Source organism: Stenella coeruleoalba, assembly GCF_951394435.1.
Source record: "Stenella coeruleoalba genome assembly, chromosome: 20".
NCBI lineage: Eukaryota > Metazoa > Chordata > Mammalia > Artiodactyla > Delphinidae > Stenella > Stenella coeruleoalba.
In genome coordinates this window covers 28,187,868-28,205,695 of record NC_137166.1, presented here as the reverse complement: position 1 = coordinate 28,205,695, position 17,828 = coordinate 28,187,868, and the positions used below count along the sequence as shown (strand labels likewise).

General features: G+C 43.5%; 1 protein-coding gene across 1 annotated transcript in view; it reads left to right on the top strand.

Moving 5' to 3' along the window:
* Positions 1 to 17,828, top strand: part of LOC307179128 (liver carboxylesterase-like) — a gene marked incomplete at its 5' end in the record, with an annotated part of 53,661 nt that overhangs the window by 23,331 nt on the left and 12,502 nt on the right. Inside the window, 4 exons of the mRNA XM_079907900.1 lie at positions 1,567 to 1,720; positions 8,868 to 8,972; positions 10,815 to 10,919; positions 13,942 to 13,980. Of these exons, the coding sequence (XP_079764026.1) occupies positions 1,567 to 1,720; positions 8,868 to 8,972; positions 10,815 to 10,919; positions 13,942 to 13,980 (403 nt within the window). The remainder of the gene's footprint in view (positions 1 to 1,566; positions 1,721 to 8,867; positions 8,973 to 10,814; positions 10,920 to 13,941; positions 13,981 to 17,828) is intronic.

The following is a 17,828-nucleotide window of genomic DNA, read 5'->3' as shown; positions in this document are numbered from 1 at the left end:
AGTCTTGTAGGTGGAGGAACGGGTGGCTGGAACTTGGAGGCTGTAACGAGCACCTGACTCCAGTGGACACGTCTACTGAGAGGAGTGTAGGGCCCACTCACCCCATTTCCTTCATGGAGTTTGGCACATGCGTGAACGAAGGCTCGAGTCTCCTCCATGGAGTGTCCGTGTGGACAGGAACCGGACTTGCTGCAGGCACAGTTACTGAGCCTTTTCTGAATGCACCAGCCCCAGGACCTCTTACCCTCAGATGGCTGGTGGGTGGGCTGAGGGGGGGGGTGGTCATCTCACTGGAAAGACCTATGGGCTGGAGGAGGGCTGTCCCAGGTGAGTCATGTCCCGGGATGTGTCACCTTCACTGAGACTCCTCATGTCCTTCCCCCGCGGCCCACGGCTGCTCCCAGTTACAGTATAACTGCGTACACTCCCCCCTCCCTCTCCCCCAGGCTCTCCTCTACCACGTCAATCAGGGTTTCACCCCGACCAGACACCACACTGCTCTGGTCCAGGTCACCAGTGGCCCAGCCTTGGCAGCAACCGCACGTCACCCCTCAAACCTTTTTGAAAAATTTCCTTCTCTTGGCTCCTGGCCACCTCCTCCCTCATGGCAGCTCCTTCTCGGCCCCTCCCGGACCCTCCCCTCCCCGTCTCAGCCTCTGTGTGCATCTTCTTCTCTGTCCCACTGGTTTCCTGAGTGACCTCAGGGGGCACTTCCAGGCTCCCTATTTTTAGCCCATTTCTCCTTTGAAACCAGCAGGTACATCATTAACTACCTCCTGCCATCCCCATGGGACACCTGAGGGCACCTCTCCCTTCCTCGGACAAACTTAACCCTTGACTCCCCATGCCCCTGCCCCAAACCCTCCTCCTTTCTCCACAGGGCCTCCTGCTCAGCTGCAGGCAGCTCCACCCTTCCAGTTACTCAGGATAAAAGCCTGGGGGCACTTGGATTCTTTTCTTTTTCTCACACCCCACATCCAGTCACCAGCAAATCCTCTTGGCTCCACTTTTACAATATGTTCAGAATCCAGCCACTTCTTACCTCCTCCCTTGTAGTCACCCTGTTCAAAGCACTCTGTGTCTCTCCCCTGGATTGTTGTAATAACACCTACTTTTATAACCCTGCTATTTTACACCGTGTCTGATCCACACAGTAGCCAAAGTGATCATTTAAGACATAAATGGAATCATGTCATCCCTGCAGTGGCTTCCTAACTTACTCAAGATGACATTGACATCCTTACTGAGGCCCTCAGGGCCCTCTGTAGCTGTAGGTCCTAGACTCACACTTTTTTTCACGGGACGCTGGGGCCTTTGCATGTGCTGTTTCTTCTGCCTGGAATTCCCTTTGGAACTGTAGAATAGTAGATGCTCAATAAATAGATGTGGGATGGATGTATAGAGTGCTACAATGCTGCAGGATGGGAGGCAGCTAAAGACCCCAGTGTCAGGGCTCTGGAAGCCCAGTCTCTTGCAGAAGGCTCACCCAGACCCCCAGCCCCATCTGTGGTCCTGAGAGCCCTGCTGTGACGTGTCTGCTCTCAACCCCACCCTATTCTCTTACAGCACAGGGGATGAACACAGCCGGGGGAACTGGGGTCACTTGGACCAGTTGGCCGCACTGCACTGGGTCCAGGAGAACATTGCCGACTTTGGAGGGTATCCAGGCTCTGTGACCATCTGTGGAGGGTCAGCAGGAGGGGAAAGTGTCTCTATTCTTGTAAGTGTTCCTGGCCCTGATGTGGCTACCGATGGGACCCCTTGCAGACCAGCCAGTCTAGTCATGGGACCTGGTTCAAGGCTGACCCTACTCTGTGCAGCATCAGATGGTGGAAAGTTATGGCCAAACTCTCCTTGGACCGCAGGAAGCTCAGAGCTCAGCTTAGCATCCTGGGGCCATATCTCCAGCCACGGCTGCAACGGAGACATTCCTCCTGTCCTGTGTTGGTTGAGCTCTTACTCTCCTTCCTAATCATTTTACTATTAGTACTCACCTCACTCCTCTTGGGAAGTAGGGGTGGGTGTAAATTCTGGATAAGAGGAGGCAACCATGAAGTTGGGTGCAATGTCATTATTTGGCTTGAAGCCAGATCTACAATTCAAGGGGACACGAACACTAAGAACAGGTCAGAGGCCTCCTCTGGGGAGGTCTGATGGCTTGTTCATCTCACGAAGGAGAGCAGCAGCATCTGGGGCTGAGGATGGAGCTGGGCTGGGGGAGGAGAGGTAGAGAGAGGAAGGAGGATGGAAGGGGGGATGGGACCCGGGAAATGGAACACAGACACGACCTGGGAGCCTGATGTGGGAATGGCAGTTGGGAGACACCGAGGGAAGCAAAGGTGGAAAACCAGATTAGAAGGCGCTGGGAGCTGTTAGAAGCCCTCCAGCTGCCTCACAGTTGAGCAGAGGGTCAGTGCTATTACTGCATTTTAAAAGCATATCTTGGTTTCATAGTGGAACACTCAGAGGAAAATGATTTTATATTTTGTAAAGTGGAGAAAAGGAAAAGTACAGATAATCTCAAAGAAACAAAAAGTCTTTCACAGTCCCATTATCCTTGGATACTCACCATGAACATTTTTTTTTTTTTTTCCCGGTACGTGGGCCTCTCACGGTTGTGGCCTCTCCTGTTGCGGAGCACAGGCTCCAGACGCATAGGCTCAGCAGCCATAGCTCACGGGCTTAGCCGCTCTGCGGCATGTGGGATCTTCCTGGACTGGGGCACGAACCCACGTCCCCTGCATCAGCAGGCGGACTCTCAACCATTGCGCCACCAGGGAAGCCCATGAACACTTTTTTTAATGTTTATTTTTTAATTATTTTTTTTCTTATTAGTTATCCATTTTATACACATCAGTGTATACATGTCAGTCCCAATCGCCCAATTCATCACACACACACCCCACCCCCTGCCACTTCCCCCCTTGGTGTCCATACGTTTGTTCTCTACTTCGGTGTCTCAATTTCTGCTCTGCAAACTGGTTCATCTGTACCATTTTTCTAGGTTCCACATACATGCGTTAATATACGATATTTGTTTTTCTCTTTCTGACTTACTTCACTCTGTATGACAGTCTCTACAGGCATCCACGTCTCTACAAATGACCCACATCTCTACAAATGACCCAAGTTCATTCCTTTTTATGGCTGAGTAATATTCCATTGTATATATGTACCACATCTTCTTTATCCATTCATCTGTCAATGGGCATTTAGGTTGCTTCCATGACCTGGCTATTGTAAATAGTGCTGCAATGAACATTGGGGTGCATGTGTCTATTTGAATTACGGTTTTCTGTGAGTATATGCCCAGTAGTGGGATTGCTGGGTCATATGGTAATTCTATTTTTAGTTCTTTAAGGAACCTCCATACTGTTCTCCATGGTGGCTATATCAATTTACATTTCCACCAACAGTGCAAGAGGGTTCCCTTTTCTCCACACCCTCTCCAGCATTTGCTGTTTGTAGATTTTCTGATGATGCGCATTCTAACTGGTGTGAGATGATACCTCATTGTAGTTTTGATTTGCATGTCTCTAATAATTAGTGATGTTGAGCAGCTTTTCATGTGCTTGTTGGCCATCTGTATGTCTTCTTTGGAGAAATGTCTGTTCAGGTCTTCTGCCCATTTTTGGAATGGGTCTTTTTTTTTTTAATATTGAGCTGCCTGAGCTGTTTATATATTTTGGAGATTAATCCTTTGTCCGATGATTCATTTGCAAATATTTTCTCCCATTCTGAGAGTTGTCTTTTCATCTTGTTTATGGTTTCCTTTGCTGTGCAAAAGCTTTGAAGTTTCATTAGGTCCCGTTTGTTTATTTTTGTTTTTATTTCCATTACTCTAGGAGGTGGATCAAAAAAAATCTTGCTGCAATTTATGTCAAAGAGTGTTCTTCCTCTGTTTTCCTCTAAGAGTTTTATAGTGTCCGGTCTTACATTTAGGTCTCTAATCCATTTTGAGTTTATTTTTGTGTATGGTGTTAGGGAGTGTTCTAATTTCATTCTTTTACATGTAGCTGTCCAGTTTTCCCAGCACCACTTATTGAAGAGACTGTCTTTTCTCCATTCTATATCCTTGCCTCCTTTGTCATAGATTAGTTGACCATAAGTGTGTGGGTTTATCTCTGGGCTTTCTATCCTTTTCCATTGATCTATATTTCTGTTTTTGTGCCAGTACCATATTGTCTTGATTACTGTAGCTTTGTAGTATAGTCTGAATTCAGGGAGTCTGATTTGTCCAGCTCTGTTTTTTTCCTCAAGACTGCTTTGGCTGTTTGGGGTCTTTTGTGTCTCCATACAAATTTTAAGAGTTTTTGTTCTAGTTCTGTAAAACATGCCATTGGTAATTTGATAGGGATTGCATTGAATCTGTAGATTGCTTTGGGTAGGATAGTCATTTTCACAATATTGATTCTTCCAATCCAAGAACATGGTATATCTCTCCATCTGTTGGTATCATCTTTAATTTCTTTCATCAGTGTCTTAAGTTTTCTGCATACAGGTCTTTTGTCTCCCTAGGTAGTTTTATTCCTAGGTATTTTATTCCTTTTGCTGCAATGGTAAATGGGAGTGTTTCCTTAATTTTTCTTTCAGATTTTTCATCATTAGTGTATAGGAATGCAAGAGATTTCTGTGCATTAATTTTGTATCCTGCAAGTTTACCAAATTCATTGATTAGCTCTAGTAGTTTTCTGGTGGCATTTTTAGGATTCTCTATGTATATAGTATCATGTCATCTGCAAACAGTAGCAGTTTTACTTCTTCTTTTCCAATTTGTATTCCTTTTATTTCTTTACTTCTCTGATTGCCATGGCTAGGACTTCCAAAGCTATGTTGAATAATAATGGTGAGAGTGGACATCCTTGTCTTGTTCCTGATCTTGGAAGAAATGCTTTCAGTTTTTCACCATAGAGAATGATGTTTGCTGTGGGTTTCTCATATATGACCTTTATTATGTTGAAGTAGGTTCCCTCTATGCCCAGTTTCTGGAGAGTTTTTATCATAAATGGTGTTGAATTTTGTCAAAAGCTTTTTCTGCATCTATTGAAATTATCGTATGGTTTTTATTCTTCAGTTTGTTAATATGGTGTATCACATTGATTGATTTGCGTATATTGAAGAACCCTTGCATCTCTGGGATAAATCCCACTTGATCATGGTATATGATCCTTTTAATGTGTTGTTGGATTCTGTTTGCTAGTATTTTGTTGAGGATTTTTACATCTATATTCATCTGTGATATTGGTCTGTAATTTTCTTTTTTTGTAGTATTATCTTTGTCTGGTTTTGATATCAGGGTGACGGTGGCCTCATAGAATGAGTTTGGGAGTTTTCCTTCCTCTACAATTTTTTGGAAGAGTTTGAGAAAGATGGGTGTTAGCTCTTCTCTAAATGTTTGATAGAATTCACCTGTGAAGCCATCTGGTCCTGGACTTCTGTTTGTTGGAAGATTTTTAGTCACAGTTTCAATTTCATGACTTGTGATTGGTCTGTTCATATCTTCTATTTCTTCCTGGTTCAGTCTTGGAAGGTTATACCTTTCTAAGAATTTGTCCATTTCTTCCAGGTTGTCCATTTTATTGGCATAGAGTTGCTTGTAGTAGTCTCTTAGGTTGCTTTGTATTTCTGCATTGTCTGTTGTAGCTTCTCCTTTTTCATTTCTAATTTTATTGATTTGAGTCCTCTCCCTCTTTTTCTTGATGAGTCTGGCTAATGGTTTATCAATTTTGTTTATCTTCTCAAAGAACCAGCTTTTAGTTTTATTGATCTTTGCTATTGTTTTCTTTGTTTCTATTTCATTTATTTCTGCTCTGATCTTTATGATTTCTTTCCTTCTGCTAACTTTGGGTTTTGTTTGTTTTTCTTTCTCTAGTTCCTTTAGGGGTAACGTTAGATTGTTTATTTGAGATTTTTCTTGTTTCTTGAGGTAGGCCTGTATAGCTATAAACTTCCCTCTTAGAACTGCTTTTGCTGCATCCCATAGGTTTTGGATCGTTATGTTTTCATTGTCATTTGTCTCTAGGTATTTTTTTATTTCCTCTTTGATTTCTACAGTGATCTCTTGGTTACACAGTAACGTATTGTTTAGCTTCCATGTGTTTGTGCTTTTTACGTTTTTTTCCCTGTAATTGTTTTCTAATCTCATAGTATTGTGGTCAGAAAAGATGGTTGATATGATTTCAATTTTCTTAAACTTACTTAGCCTTCATTTTTGACCCAAGATGTGATCTATCCTGGAGAATGTTCCGTGAGCACTTGAGAAGAAAGTGTATCTGTTTTTGGATGGAATGTCTTATAAATATCAATTAAATCTATCTGGTCTATTGTGTCATTTAAAGCTTGTGTTTCCTTATTAATTTTCTGTTTGGATGATCTGTTCATTGGTGTAAGTGAGGTGTTAAAGTCCCCACTATTATTGTGTTACTATCAATTTCCTCTTTTAGAACTATTAGCAGTTGCCTTTTGTATTGAGGTGCTCCTGTGTTGGGTGCATATATATTTATAATTGTTATATCTTCTTCTTGGATTGATCCCTTGATCATTATGTAGTGTCCTTCCTTGTCTCTTGTAACATTCTTTATTTAAAAGTCTATTTTATCTGATATGAGTATTGCTACTCCAGCTTTCTTTTGATTTCCATTTGCATGGAATATCTTTTTCCATCCCCTCACTTTCAGTCTTTATGTGTCCCTAGGTCTGAAGTGGGTCTCTTGTAGACAGCATATATATGGGTCTTCTTTTTGTATCCATTCAGCAAGCCTGTGTCTTTTGCTTGGAGCATTTAATCCATTCACGCTTAAGGTAATTATCAATATGTATGTTCCTATTACCATTTTCTTAATTGTTTTGGGGTTTTTTTTGTAGGTCCTTTTCTTCTCTTGTGTTTCCCACTTAGAGAAGTTCCTTTAGCATTTGTTGTAGAGCTGGTTTGGTGGTGCTGAATTCTCTTAGCTTTTGCTTGTCTCTAAAGCTTTTGATTTCTCCATCGAATCTGAATGAGATCCTTGCTGGGTAGAGTAATCTTGGTTGTAGTTTTTTCCCTTTCATCACTTTAAGTATATCATGCCACTCCCTCTGGCTTGTAGGGTTTCTGCTGAGAAATCAGCTGTTAACCTTATGGGAGTTCCCTTGTATGTTATTTGTCATTTTTCCCTTGCTGCTTTCAGTAATTTTTCTTTGTCTTTAATTTTTGCCAATTTGATTACTATGTGTCTCAGCATCTTTCTCCTTGGGTTTATCCTGTATGGGACTCTCTGCGCTTCCTGGACTTGGGTGGCTATTTCCTTTCCCATGTTATGGAAGTTTTTGACTATAATCTCTTCAAATATCTTCTCGGGTCCTTTCTCTCTCTCTTCTTCTTCTGGGACCCCTATAATGCGAATGTTGTTGCATTTAATGTTGTCCCAGAGGTCTCTTAGACTGTCTTCATTGCTTTTCATTCTTTTTTTTTATTCTGTTCCACAGCAGTGAATTCCACCATTCTGTCTTCCAGGTCACTTATCCGTTCTTCTACCTCAGTTATTCTGCTACTGGTTCCTTCTAGTGTATTTTTCATTTCAGTTATTGTATTGTTCATCTCTGTTTGTTTGTTCTTTAATTCTTCTATATCTTTGTTAAACATTTCTTGCATCTTCTCGATCTTTGCCTCCATTCTCTTTCTGTGGTCCTGGATCATCTTCACTATCATTATTCTGAATTCTTTTTCTGGAAGATTGCCTATCTCCATTTCATTTAGCTGTTTTTCTGGTGTTTTATCTTGTTCCTTCATCTGGTACATAGCCCTCTGCCTTTTCATCTTGTCTATCTTTCTGTGAATGTGGTTTTTGTTCCATAGGCTGCAGGATTGAAGTTCTTCTTGCTTCTGCTCTCACCATGAACATTTTGATCTGTATTTTTCTAGTGTTTTTTTCCATGACGCACCCTATCTATCTGTGTATCTATCCATCTATCTACGTATTTATCAATCTAGCTAGAATTTTTAAACACAAACTTTCCTTAGCATTATAAAACAACATAAATACTTCTCTAACCATTAAGCACTCTTTCATATTTTTTATGTGTATAGTCAAGAAGTATTCCATTGTAAGAATGAAAAATAGTTTATTTACCAAATCTCATAATATTGGAACCTTGGGTTATTTCCAATTTTTACTACTATAAAAAACATGAGCATTCTTAGAAACTGTTGTGTACCTCCGTGTTCATTTTCCATTGGATAAATTCTTTTTTTTAATTAATTTATTTATTTATTTATTTTGGCTGCATTGGGTCTTTGTTGCTGTGCGCGGGCTTTTCTCTAGTTGCAGCAAGCAGGGGCTACTCTTCGTTGGGGTGCGCAGGCTTCTCATTGCGGTGGCTTCTCTTGTTGTGGACCACGGGCTCTAGGTGTGCGTGTCAGTAGTTGTGGCACACGGGCTCAATAGTTGTGACTCACGGGCTCTAGAGGGCAGGCTCAGTAGTTGTGGCACACGGACTTAGTTGCTCCACGGCATGTGGGATCTTCCCGGAATAGGGCTCGAACGCATGTCTCCTGCATTGGCAGGCAGATTCTTAACCACTGCACCACCAGGGAAGTCCAGGATAAATTCTGAGTAATGGAAATGGGGAATCAGAACTGTGCTTTAAAGTGTTGCTAGGAATTGCTGAGCTGCCTTTCAGATACTTTGATTGTTATAATCAGTGTGTGCCACACACTTCCTGTTTTGTCCTTCACTCTGCTCCTGGCTCCTTCCAGCTGAGGTTTTCTTGCAGAAGCCAGGCCCCATGGTCTCCAGGGGAACAGCCCAGGACAGGGCTGTGGATGGGGGTAACTCTTGAAGACCCCTCCCCGTGAGCATAAACTCCCTTTCTCGCCACCCTCCTCCCAGATGTTATCTCCCCTGGCCAAGAATCTCTTCCACCGGGCCATCTCTGAGAGTGGTGTGGCCCTCACTTCTATCCTGGTCAAGAAGGACGTGAAGGCTGCAGCTAAGGTAGGTCTCACACTGGACTGTCCCCACACCCTTTGCTCTGCTCTCCTAGAGTTGTCAGGGGTCTTTCTTGCTGTGGGAGCCAGTTGACATCCTCAAAGAATCACAGAAGTGAGGGTGGCTGATCAGGGAGGGCAAGGACACACCTCATCCCACCTCCACCTTCTACTGCTGAGCAAACTGGGGCAGAGAGCAGAAGCACTTGCCAGGGTCAGCAAGTGATCAGAGCAGAGCCGGACTCAGACTCATGACTCTGGACTGCCAGCCCCATGCACGGTCCACTGACCATATTTCCTAAGGGAGGGGTGCTGGGCTGGATGTGTCTGGTGGACTGTCATTGTGTCTTGCCTCTCTCAGGGTTTGAGGTCTGGTGAACTCATTTGTACCATTGGGCCTGGAGTGGTTCCTCCCTGGGGGCTTGTGACTGGGGTGGGTTCCTGAGAATTCATTCATTGCTTCATTCATTCATTCAACAGATAGTTTTGGTACAGCCTGACATCTAGCTTCTATTCTCATGGAAGAGATTAATGATTACATAATTGCACAATTTATAAAATATCAATTGTGACAATAGCAATAGAGGAGAGATACCTGATGTCATAACAGAATCCAAAAGGAGTGCTTAGTCCAGTGGACAGGGGGAGGTTTTCAGGAAAGGCTTCATGAAAAAAAGTGATCAACGAGTTGAGATGAGAAGGATGAGCAGTAAATTACTTGGTAAGAAAAGAATATCCAGGAAGAGGGAACAGCCTGTGCAAATGTCCTGTGGCAGGAGCAGGTATCTCAACTGAGAGAGAGCGAGAAAAGCTGCTGTGGCCAGAGCAGAAAGAGCAGACGGAACCTGGAGTGAAGTGAGGATGGAGCCATCGGCAGGGCCATGCTGCAGAGGACCTGGTGAGGACTTTGTCTTTATTTGGAGAGTGTTAGGAAGCCAAGGAAGGGTGAGCAACAGGGAGGCTCTGCTGAGGAGTGTGCGCTGGAGTCACTGATGTGGAGCGATTTCATCGGGCTGTGAGAGCTGGTTAGGTGGACGGGTGGGGGCAGCAGCCAGACTTAAAGGGACTGACTGGTAAGCAGGAGGGGAGGAGATAAGACACCAAGAATTTAAAAAATTGTTGAGACTGTTTTTCAGAATTCTTTGGCTATTAACAGCAGAAGCCCATTGATCAGGCTTAAGTCAAGAAGGGGGAGTTTATTTAAAGGAAACAAAGGTGGCAGAAATGGTGCTGGATTTTGCTGTCACACAGGACCAGAAATTGACAGAATAAAGAATCCAAGACTCATATTCTTGTGTGCTCTCGCTCTCTCTCTCTCTCTCTCTCTCTCTCTCTCTCTCTCCACTCTACTTCTTCATGTGCCTTTTTATTTAATTTTTCACCAAATACATACTGAGCATTGATTGTATGTCAGACACCGGACCAGGCTCTGGGCAGCCCATGTGCGCTCTCCGTGGTCCCGCCATCATGGAGCCTGACTTTCCTCCTTCTGCATCTTCCCCTCTGGCTGCACTTTGCAAATGTCTAGCCTGAGGCCAAAAGGCTATTAATTGGATGAGCTGAGATTTGAAATTAGTGGGATTCTGGATTCCATGCTCTCAAGCCCCACTCCATGCTGCCTCTCTTTAGATGTTCAGCTTTGAGATCATTATGTCCACTTGAACAGAGATAAGGCAGCAGAGGCTGAGGAGTATAATTGACACGTCTGGGATCCCGGACATACTGGTCTAGAGTATCTTCTGCTACCATGTGTTGACTTTAGAAATTGAGGTTGGAACAGAACACCTCTTTACTGATGGAGGGAGGAGACAGGGCTCTTGAATTCTGCTGTCACCTGTGATCTCTGCAGAAAATTGCTGTCTTTGCTGGGTGTAAAAGCACCACCTCGGCTGTCCTTGTTCACTGCCTGCGCCAGAAGACAGAGGACGAGCTCTTGGAGATAACGCTGAAGATGGTGAGTACATCCAGTCTCATAGCCACACAAGCTCCCCGTCCTATAAACATGGCCCCAGGCTTCATCATTTCAGCTGTCCCCTTGCCCTGGAAAAACTACCTGGGACAGTTTCTCACCTCTCAAGAGCAGTGTCAGAGCTCTGGGTCTGAATGGGGAATTTCCTTCTTTCTTTTTTGTTATGGAATATCTCAGATGTTAGCAAAGACAAAAAATAACGTAATGGGGCTTCCCTGGTGGCACAGTGGTTAAGAATCCGCCTGCCAATGCAGGGGACATGGGTTCAATCCCTGGTCCAGGAAGATCCCACATGCCACGGAGCAACTAAGCCCATGCACCACAACTACTGAGCCTGCGCTCTAGAGCTCGTGAGCCATAACTACTGAGCCCACGTGCCACAACTACTGAAGCCCGCACGCCTAGAGCCCGTGCTCCGCAGCAAGAGAAGCCACCGCAATAAGAAGCCCATGCACTGCAAGGAAGAGTAGCCCCTGCTCACAGCAACTAGAGAAAGCCCGTGCTCAACGACGAAGACAAAACGCAGCCAAAAATAAATAAATTTATTTTAAAAATAGTAATAATAACGTAAGGAACAACTGTGTAATAACTCCTCATATCTATCAAAACTTACTTTTTCCAATATTGTTTTCTGATAGCTTTTTTATATATAACTATTTTCTTTATTGTAAATATATGTGTCACATACAATTTACCATTTTAATCATTTTAAGTGTACAATTCAATGGCATTAATTTCATTCATAGTACTGTGCAACCATCACCACTATTTCCAAAAATTTTCATCATCCCAAACAAAAAATCCCTACCTCTTTAAACATAACTCTACCTTCTCCCCTTCCCCCCAGTCTCTGGAAGCCTCTAATGTACTTTCTGTGTATGAATTTGCCCATCCTAGATTCATTCATGTAAGTGGAATCTGATAGATTTTTAAGAAATTAAACATTACACATTCTCAGAGGTGATTACCATCCTGAATTTTGGGGAATGGGGTTATTTAGAACAAAGCTTTTCAGAAAGGTTGTCATAATTGTCTTGGTTAATTTAGAAACCACCTCAATTATAATCCAGTGGTGGCCCAATTTTCTAGGTTTTCTGCACGTCTGCCTCAGTAGTGATTCTCACATAATCGTCTATCTCCCCATTCATCCATCCAACCATCCATCCATCTATTCATCCATCCATTCATTCATCATCTTATTATACATCTGTCCATCCACCAGTGAATCCAATTCATCAGTATCTTTTCATCAATCTAATATCAATTTATCTATAACATTCATTCATCTGTTATCAATCATTCATATATCTGTATTTCATCATCCATCTCTCTAAAATCAGTGATCCATCCATCACCTAATCTGCTAGCTATCATCCATCTATCCACTTATCTCCCCAATTCAATACTCCAAGTATTGACTAATTCCATCCACCCAACCATCTCTCTTGCTAAGTGTATGGGGGTGGGTAACAGCGTGGGTGATGCAGACATAACTGGATATAGTCCCTGCTCATAAGGAACTATTCAAGGAGAAACACGCCCATATACTTAGTGGATTAAGTGTGGTGGAAATACAGAGAGGGGACACATTCATTATAGTAAGCAGGGATGCTTCACAGAGAAGGTGACATTTCAGGATTGGTGGATGGCTATGGTAGTGGGTCATCACAGGAAGCTACAGCACAACAGATACCCAGAGATCACCACTTATAAGATCCGCTTATAAGGGGAGAGTCTGGACCCTGGACCCCTGAGGATGCTCCTGGACCCCCAGCGGCCAGCCTCCAGCACTGGACTCTGCTCTATTTCCATGGGTTAAGTCCAACGTAGCCTTGGATCCTGGTTTCTCAGGCTCAAATAAGGTGACCAATGTGCTCAAAGATAAAAACACAACTGTTTTCTGATGCCTGGAAAGAGGTAAATTTATTTCAGCAATTCTCCGTGTGGCACAAGAGATCCACTTATAAAGGGAGAGTCGGTGACTTTGGGAGAATCCAGAGAACCTAAGAGCCCATGTTATCCTTCTGAGATCTTCTGAGATCATGTGGAAGTGTTTCCATGATTATCCTCTCTCCCCAATAACACACGTGGGTGTGCACGTGCACACACACACACCTGGATTGCGGGGCTACAACCCATAACGGAGGGACCCTTACTGGGACTTCCTGCATACTGGTCAGGACTGTTAGCTGCAGTGTCACAATAAAATCAGCACAATCTTGGTGAACTCACAACAAAGAGAAGCGTGGAGTGGGGTGAATTTCAGTGAGCTTGTATGAGTCAGGATTTTCTAATGCAGGAGGAGAAAACTCATCTCGAAGTGACTTGAGAAGAGAAAGGGATATGTTGTAACAGAATCTTCAGGTAACTAACTGAAAAGTCCAGGAGTTGATGGCTTCAGGCATGTCCGGATCCAGATGCACATATGATATCATTAAGACTCTGTCTCTATCCCTCAGCTTTTTACCTCTCTGCGTTGGCTTCACTCTCAAGCAGATTTGTCCCCTGGGGAGGTTAGACAACAGCAGTATCCTAGACTTACATCCTATCTGCTTAGAAACCCTCTTTCCCAATAATTCCAGCAAAAGTTTTGGGTAAACTCTATTGAACTGACATGGGCACATGTCCATCCCTGAAGTTATCCCTGTCTTCAGGGAGATGGTGCCCCTCAGGTCACATATAGATGCCTGGAATCGTGGAGTGAGACTGGGGGAGAGGGAGTCCCCCAAAGGAAAATAGGGATGTTTTCGCCTGGAGGAACAAGAAGAGGAAATGGGTGCAGGGCAGGGCAGGCACAAGCAGCAGTCCTCTCCAGAGCTCCCCTCCCCCGTCCCATACCTGCACCCTGTACTCATGCCCAGGGGAGCTGGTGCCCTGCCCACTTCCTTTCAGCCCAGCCAGGGTGGCACCAGGAGGGAGGACTTGATACCTTTGACGCACAGCTCACCGGATCAGCTTTGCTCTCAGGAAGCCTTTTCACCCACAGCCTCTGCCTTTGTCTTCACAGAAATTTTTCGCTCTTGATTTACATGGAGACCCCAGAGAGGTAAGGACCTTTGGTTTCTTGATTATAGGTTTTAAGTCTTTAAGCTCCAGTTGCATATGAATGAAAGAATTCTCTCTTGTGAAATCATAGTAACTCCTTGCATTTACCCTGCTGAGGCCAGGAGAGGGACAGAGTATTGCCTGGATAGCACAGGGAGGAAGACCAATCATAGCACACAGAACCTGTTCCCCCAACTCCCAGTCCAGTGCTCTCTGTCATCAACCCTGTGTCCCCTGGACCCACCTACCCCCTCATCTTGTTTACATTCCTAAAAATGCCCTGTTAGGGGAAGGCTGGACTAGAAACGTCCACTGTGAGGAGTGGAGAGAACTGGACAATGGGGGCTCTTCAGGAGCCGTCACGAGGAGCTCAGATCTCCTGGGAGGCTGCAGGGGTGACTGGCTGTGCAAATTGCACTATTTGCAGGGCTGTGAGGAAAGGAGTCATGAATCTCAGTCCTGAGGACACTACCCTCCTCCCAGCCACGCAGAAAACTCAAACAGCAGCCTCCCATCTCCTTCCTCCCCTCCCACCTTCCAATGCTTTGCCAGGTTCTGATGCAACATCTTATGTCCTGCCCTCTCTGCTCTCTCCCTGGGGAGAGTAACACTTACCTTAAAAGGTGTAGAGAGGATTAAATGAGATTCATTCAGTCATTCAACAAAGACTTTTTTTTTGAAGTATAGCTGATTTACAATATTGTGTTGGTTTCTGGTGTGCAGCAAAGTGATTCAGTTATACATACATATACATATTCTTTTTCATATTCTTTTCCATTATGGATATTGAATATAGCTCCCTCTGCTATACAGTAGGACCTTGTTGTTTGTCTAGTTTATATATGGCCCCAAACTCCTAATATATCCCTCCCCCACCCCCTTTCCCCTTTGGTAAACATAAGTTTGTTTCCTATGTCTGTATTTCTGTTTTGTAAATAAGTTTATCTGTGTCATACTTTAGATTCCACATATAAGTGATATCATATAGTATTTGTCTTTCTCTTTCTGACTTCACTTAGTATGATAATCTCTGGGTCCATCCATGTTGCTGCAAATGGCATTATTTCATTCTTTTTAATGGCTGAGTAATAGTCCATTGTGTATCTATCTATCTATCTATCTATTTATCTATATATATATATAGCACATCTTCTTTATCCATTCCTCTGTCAATGGATATTTAGGTTGCTTCCATGCCTTGGCTATTGTAAATAGTGCTGCATGAACATTGAGGTGCATGTATCTTTTCAAAATAGAGTTTTCTCTGGATATACGCCCAGGAGTGGGATTGCTGGATCATATGGCAATGCTATTTCTAGTTTTTTAAGGAAATGTTCTCCATAGTAGCTGCACCAATTTACATCCCCACCAACAGTGTAGGAGGGTTCCCTTTTCTCCATACCCTCTCCAGCGCTTGTTATTTGTAGACTTTTTAATGATGGCCATTCTGATCAGTGTGAAGTGGTACCCTACTGTAGTTTTGATGTGCATTTCTCTAATAATTAGTGATGTTGAGCCTCTTTTCATGTGCCTATTGGCCATCTGTATGTCTTCTTTGGAGAAATGTCTATTTGGGTCTTCTGCCCATTTTTTTTTTTTTTTGATTGGGTTTTTTTTTGTTGTTGTTATTGAGTTGTATGAGCTGTTTGTATATTTTGGAAATTAAGCCCTTGTTGGTCACATCGTTTGCAAATATTTTCTCCCAGTCCATAGGTTGTCTTCTTGTTTTGTTTATGGTTTCCTTTGCAGTACAAAAGCTTATAAGTTTGATTAGGTCCCATTTGTTCATTTTTGCTTTTATTTCTATTGCCTTGGGAGACTGATCTAAGAAAATTTTGTTTCACTTTACATCAGAGAATGTTTTACCTATGTTCTTTTTTAGGAGTTTTATCGTGTCATGTCTTATATTTAGGTCTTTAAGCCATTTTGAGTTTATTTTTGTGTATGCGGTGAGAGTGTATTCCAACTTCACTGATTTACAAGCGGCTCTCCAGCTTTCCCAGCACCACTTGCTGAAGAGACTGTCTTTTCTCCATTGTATTTTCTTGCCTCCTTTGTCAAAGAGGATCAACTGTAGGTGTATGGGTTTATTTCTGGGCTCTCTATTTTGTTCCATTGATCCATATGTCTGTTTTTGCGCCAATACCTCACTGTTTTGATTAGAGTAGCTTTGTAGTATTGTCTGAAGTCTGGGATGATTATACTCCAGCTTTTCCAACAAGGATTTGTTCTTTTTCCAACAAAGATTTAATTAGCACTTTACTGTGCCAGGACCTGATTTATAAGCTGGGGATATAGCAGTGGAGGCCATGCAGACACAATCCCCTGCCCCCTTGTAGTGAGGGTGGCAGACAATAGACAAGCAAACAAAATATGTAGTATGTTTGATGATGGTGTGTTTGGTGAAGGGAAATGGGGATAATTTGCCAGTGGTTTGAATTTGCAGAGCAGGGTCAGGGAATAGCTGGATGCAGAGGTGACATTTGAGCCAAGTTCTGGAGGAGCGGAGGAAGCCAGTTGTCAGGAAATTGGAGGAAGAGTGTTCCAGGCAGAGGAAACAGCAAGGGACATGAGACTGGTGTGGACAGCCACACCAGTGTGGCTGGTGTGAAGGGAGAGAACAGGCTTGAGGCTAAAAAAAGAGTGGAAGGTGGGGGTGGTCCTTTAAAGGACTTGGATTTTGATTCCAAGTGAGATAGGAAGTCTTGGGAGGGTTTTGAATAGAGGAGTGACTGGATCTTAGATTTTGCAAAGGGCACTTTGCTGTGTTAAGGATGATGTAGGGAAGGGGCAGGGCAGGCACAGGGAGACCAGCTGGGGAGCCTCTGTGCTGGAATAATCCAGGCCCGGGATCATGGCAGCTTGGACTAAGGCTATAGCAGAGTGGGTGGAGAGAAGAGGTTTGGGCCTGGAGATAGATAGATAGATAGATAGATAGATAGATAGATATAGATATAGATATATAGAGATATATTTTATGGAAGTATAGTTGATTTACAATATTGTGTTAGTTTCAGGTGTACAGCAAAGTGATTCAGTGATATATATAAATATTCTTTTTCAGATTATTTTCCATTATAGGTAATTACAAGATATTGAATATAGTTCTCTATGCTATACAGTAAATCCTTGTTTTATATCTATTTTATATGCAGTAATGTGTATCTGTTAATCCCAAACTCCTAATTTTCCCCCACCCTTTCCCCTTTGGTAACCATAAGTTTGTTTTCTATGTCTGTGAGTCTGTTTCTGTTTCGTAAATAAGTTCATTTGTATCATTTTTTAGATTCCACATATAAGCAATATCATATGGTATTTGTCTTTCTCTATGTGACTTACTTCATTTAGTATGAGAACCTCCAGGTCCATGGATGTTGTTGAAGTAATAGCTGATGGGATGTGCTGATGCACAGCGTGTGGGGCGTGAGGAGAAGAGGAGTGAAGCAGGCCCGAGTTTTTTGTTTGTTGGTTTGGTTTGGTTTTGGTTTCAGCCGCGCTGCGTGTCTTGTGGGATCTTAGTTCCCCAGCCGGGATCGAACCCTCGCCCTCGGCAGTGAAAGCGTGGAGTCCCAACCACTGGATCGCCAGGGAATTCCCTCCTCTGGGTTTTTTGACCTGAGCAAGGTGATACATGAGGCCCACACAGAGCAGCCACTAGCAGCCCCTCTGGACAGCAGTGTTTACTGTCCCTCTTACTGTTGCTGGTATCAGTCAGTCCCCACTGGACACTGCCCTGGACGCCACCTTGATCAACTTGGACCCTTGTTGTCTCTCTACTGCCCCTCCCCATCCCATGTCGCACGGTCCTGACAGATTTCCCCTTGTAAACACATGCCGCCTCTGTCTTAA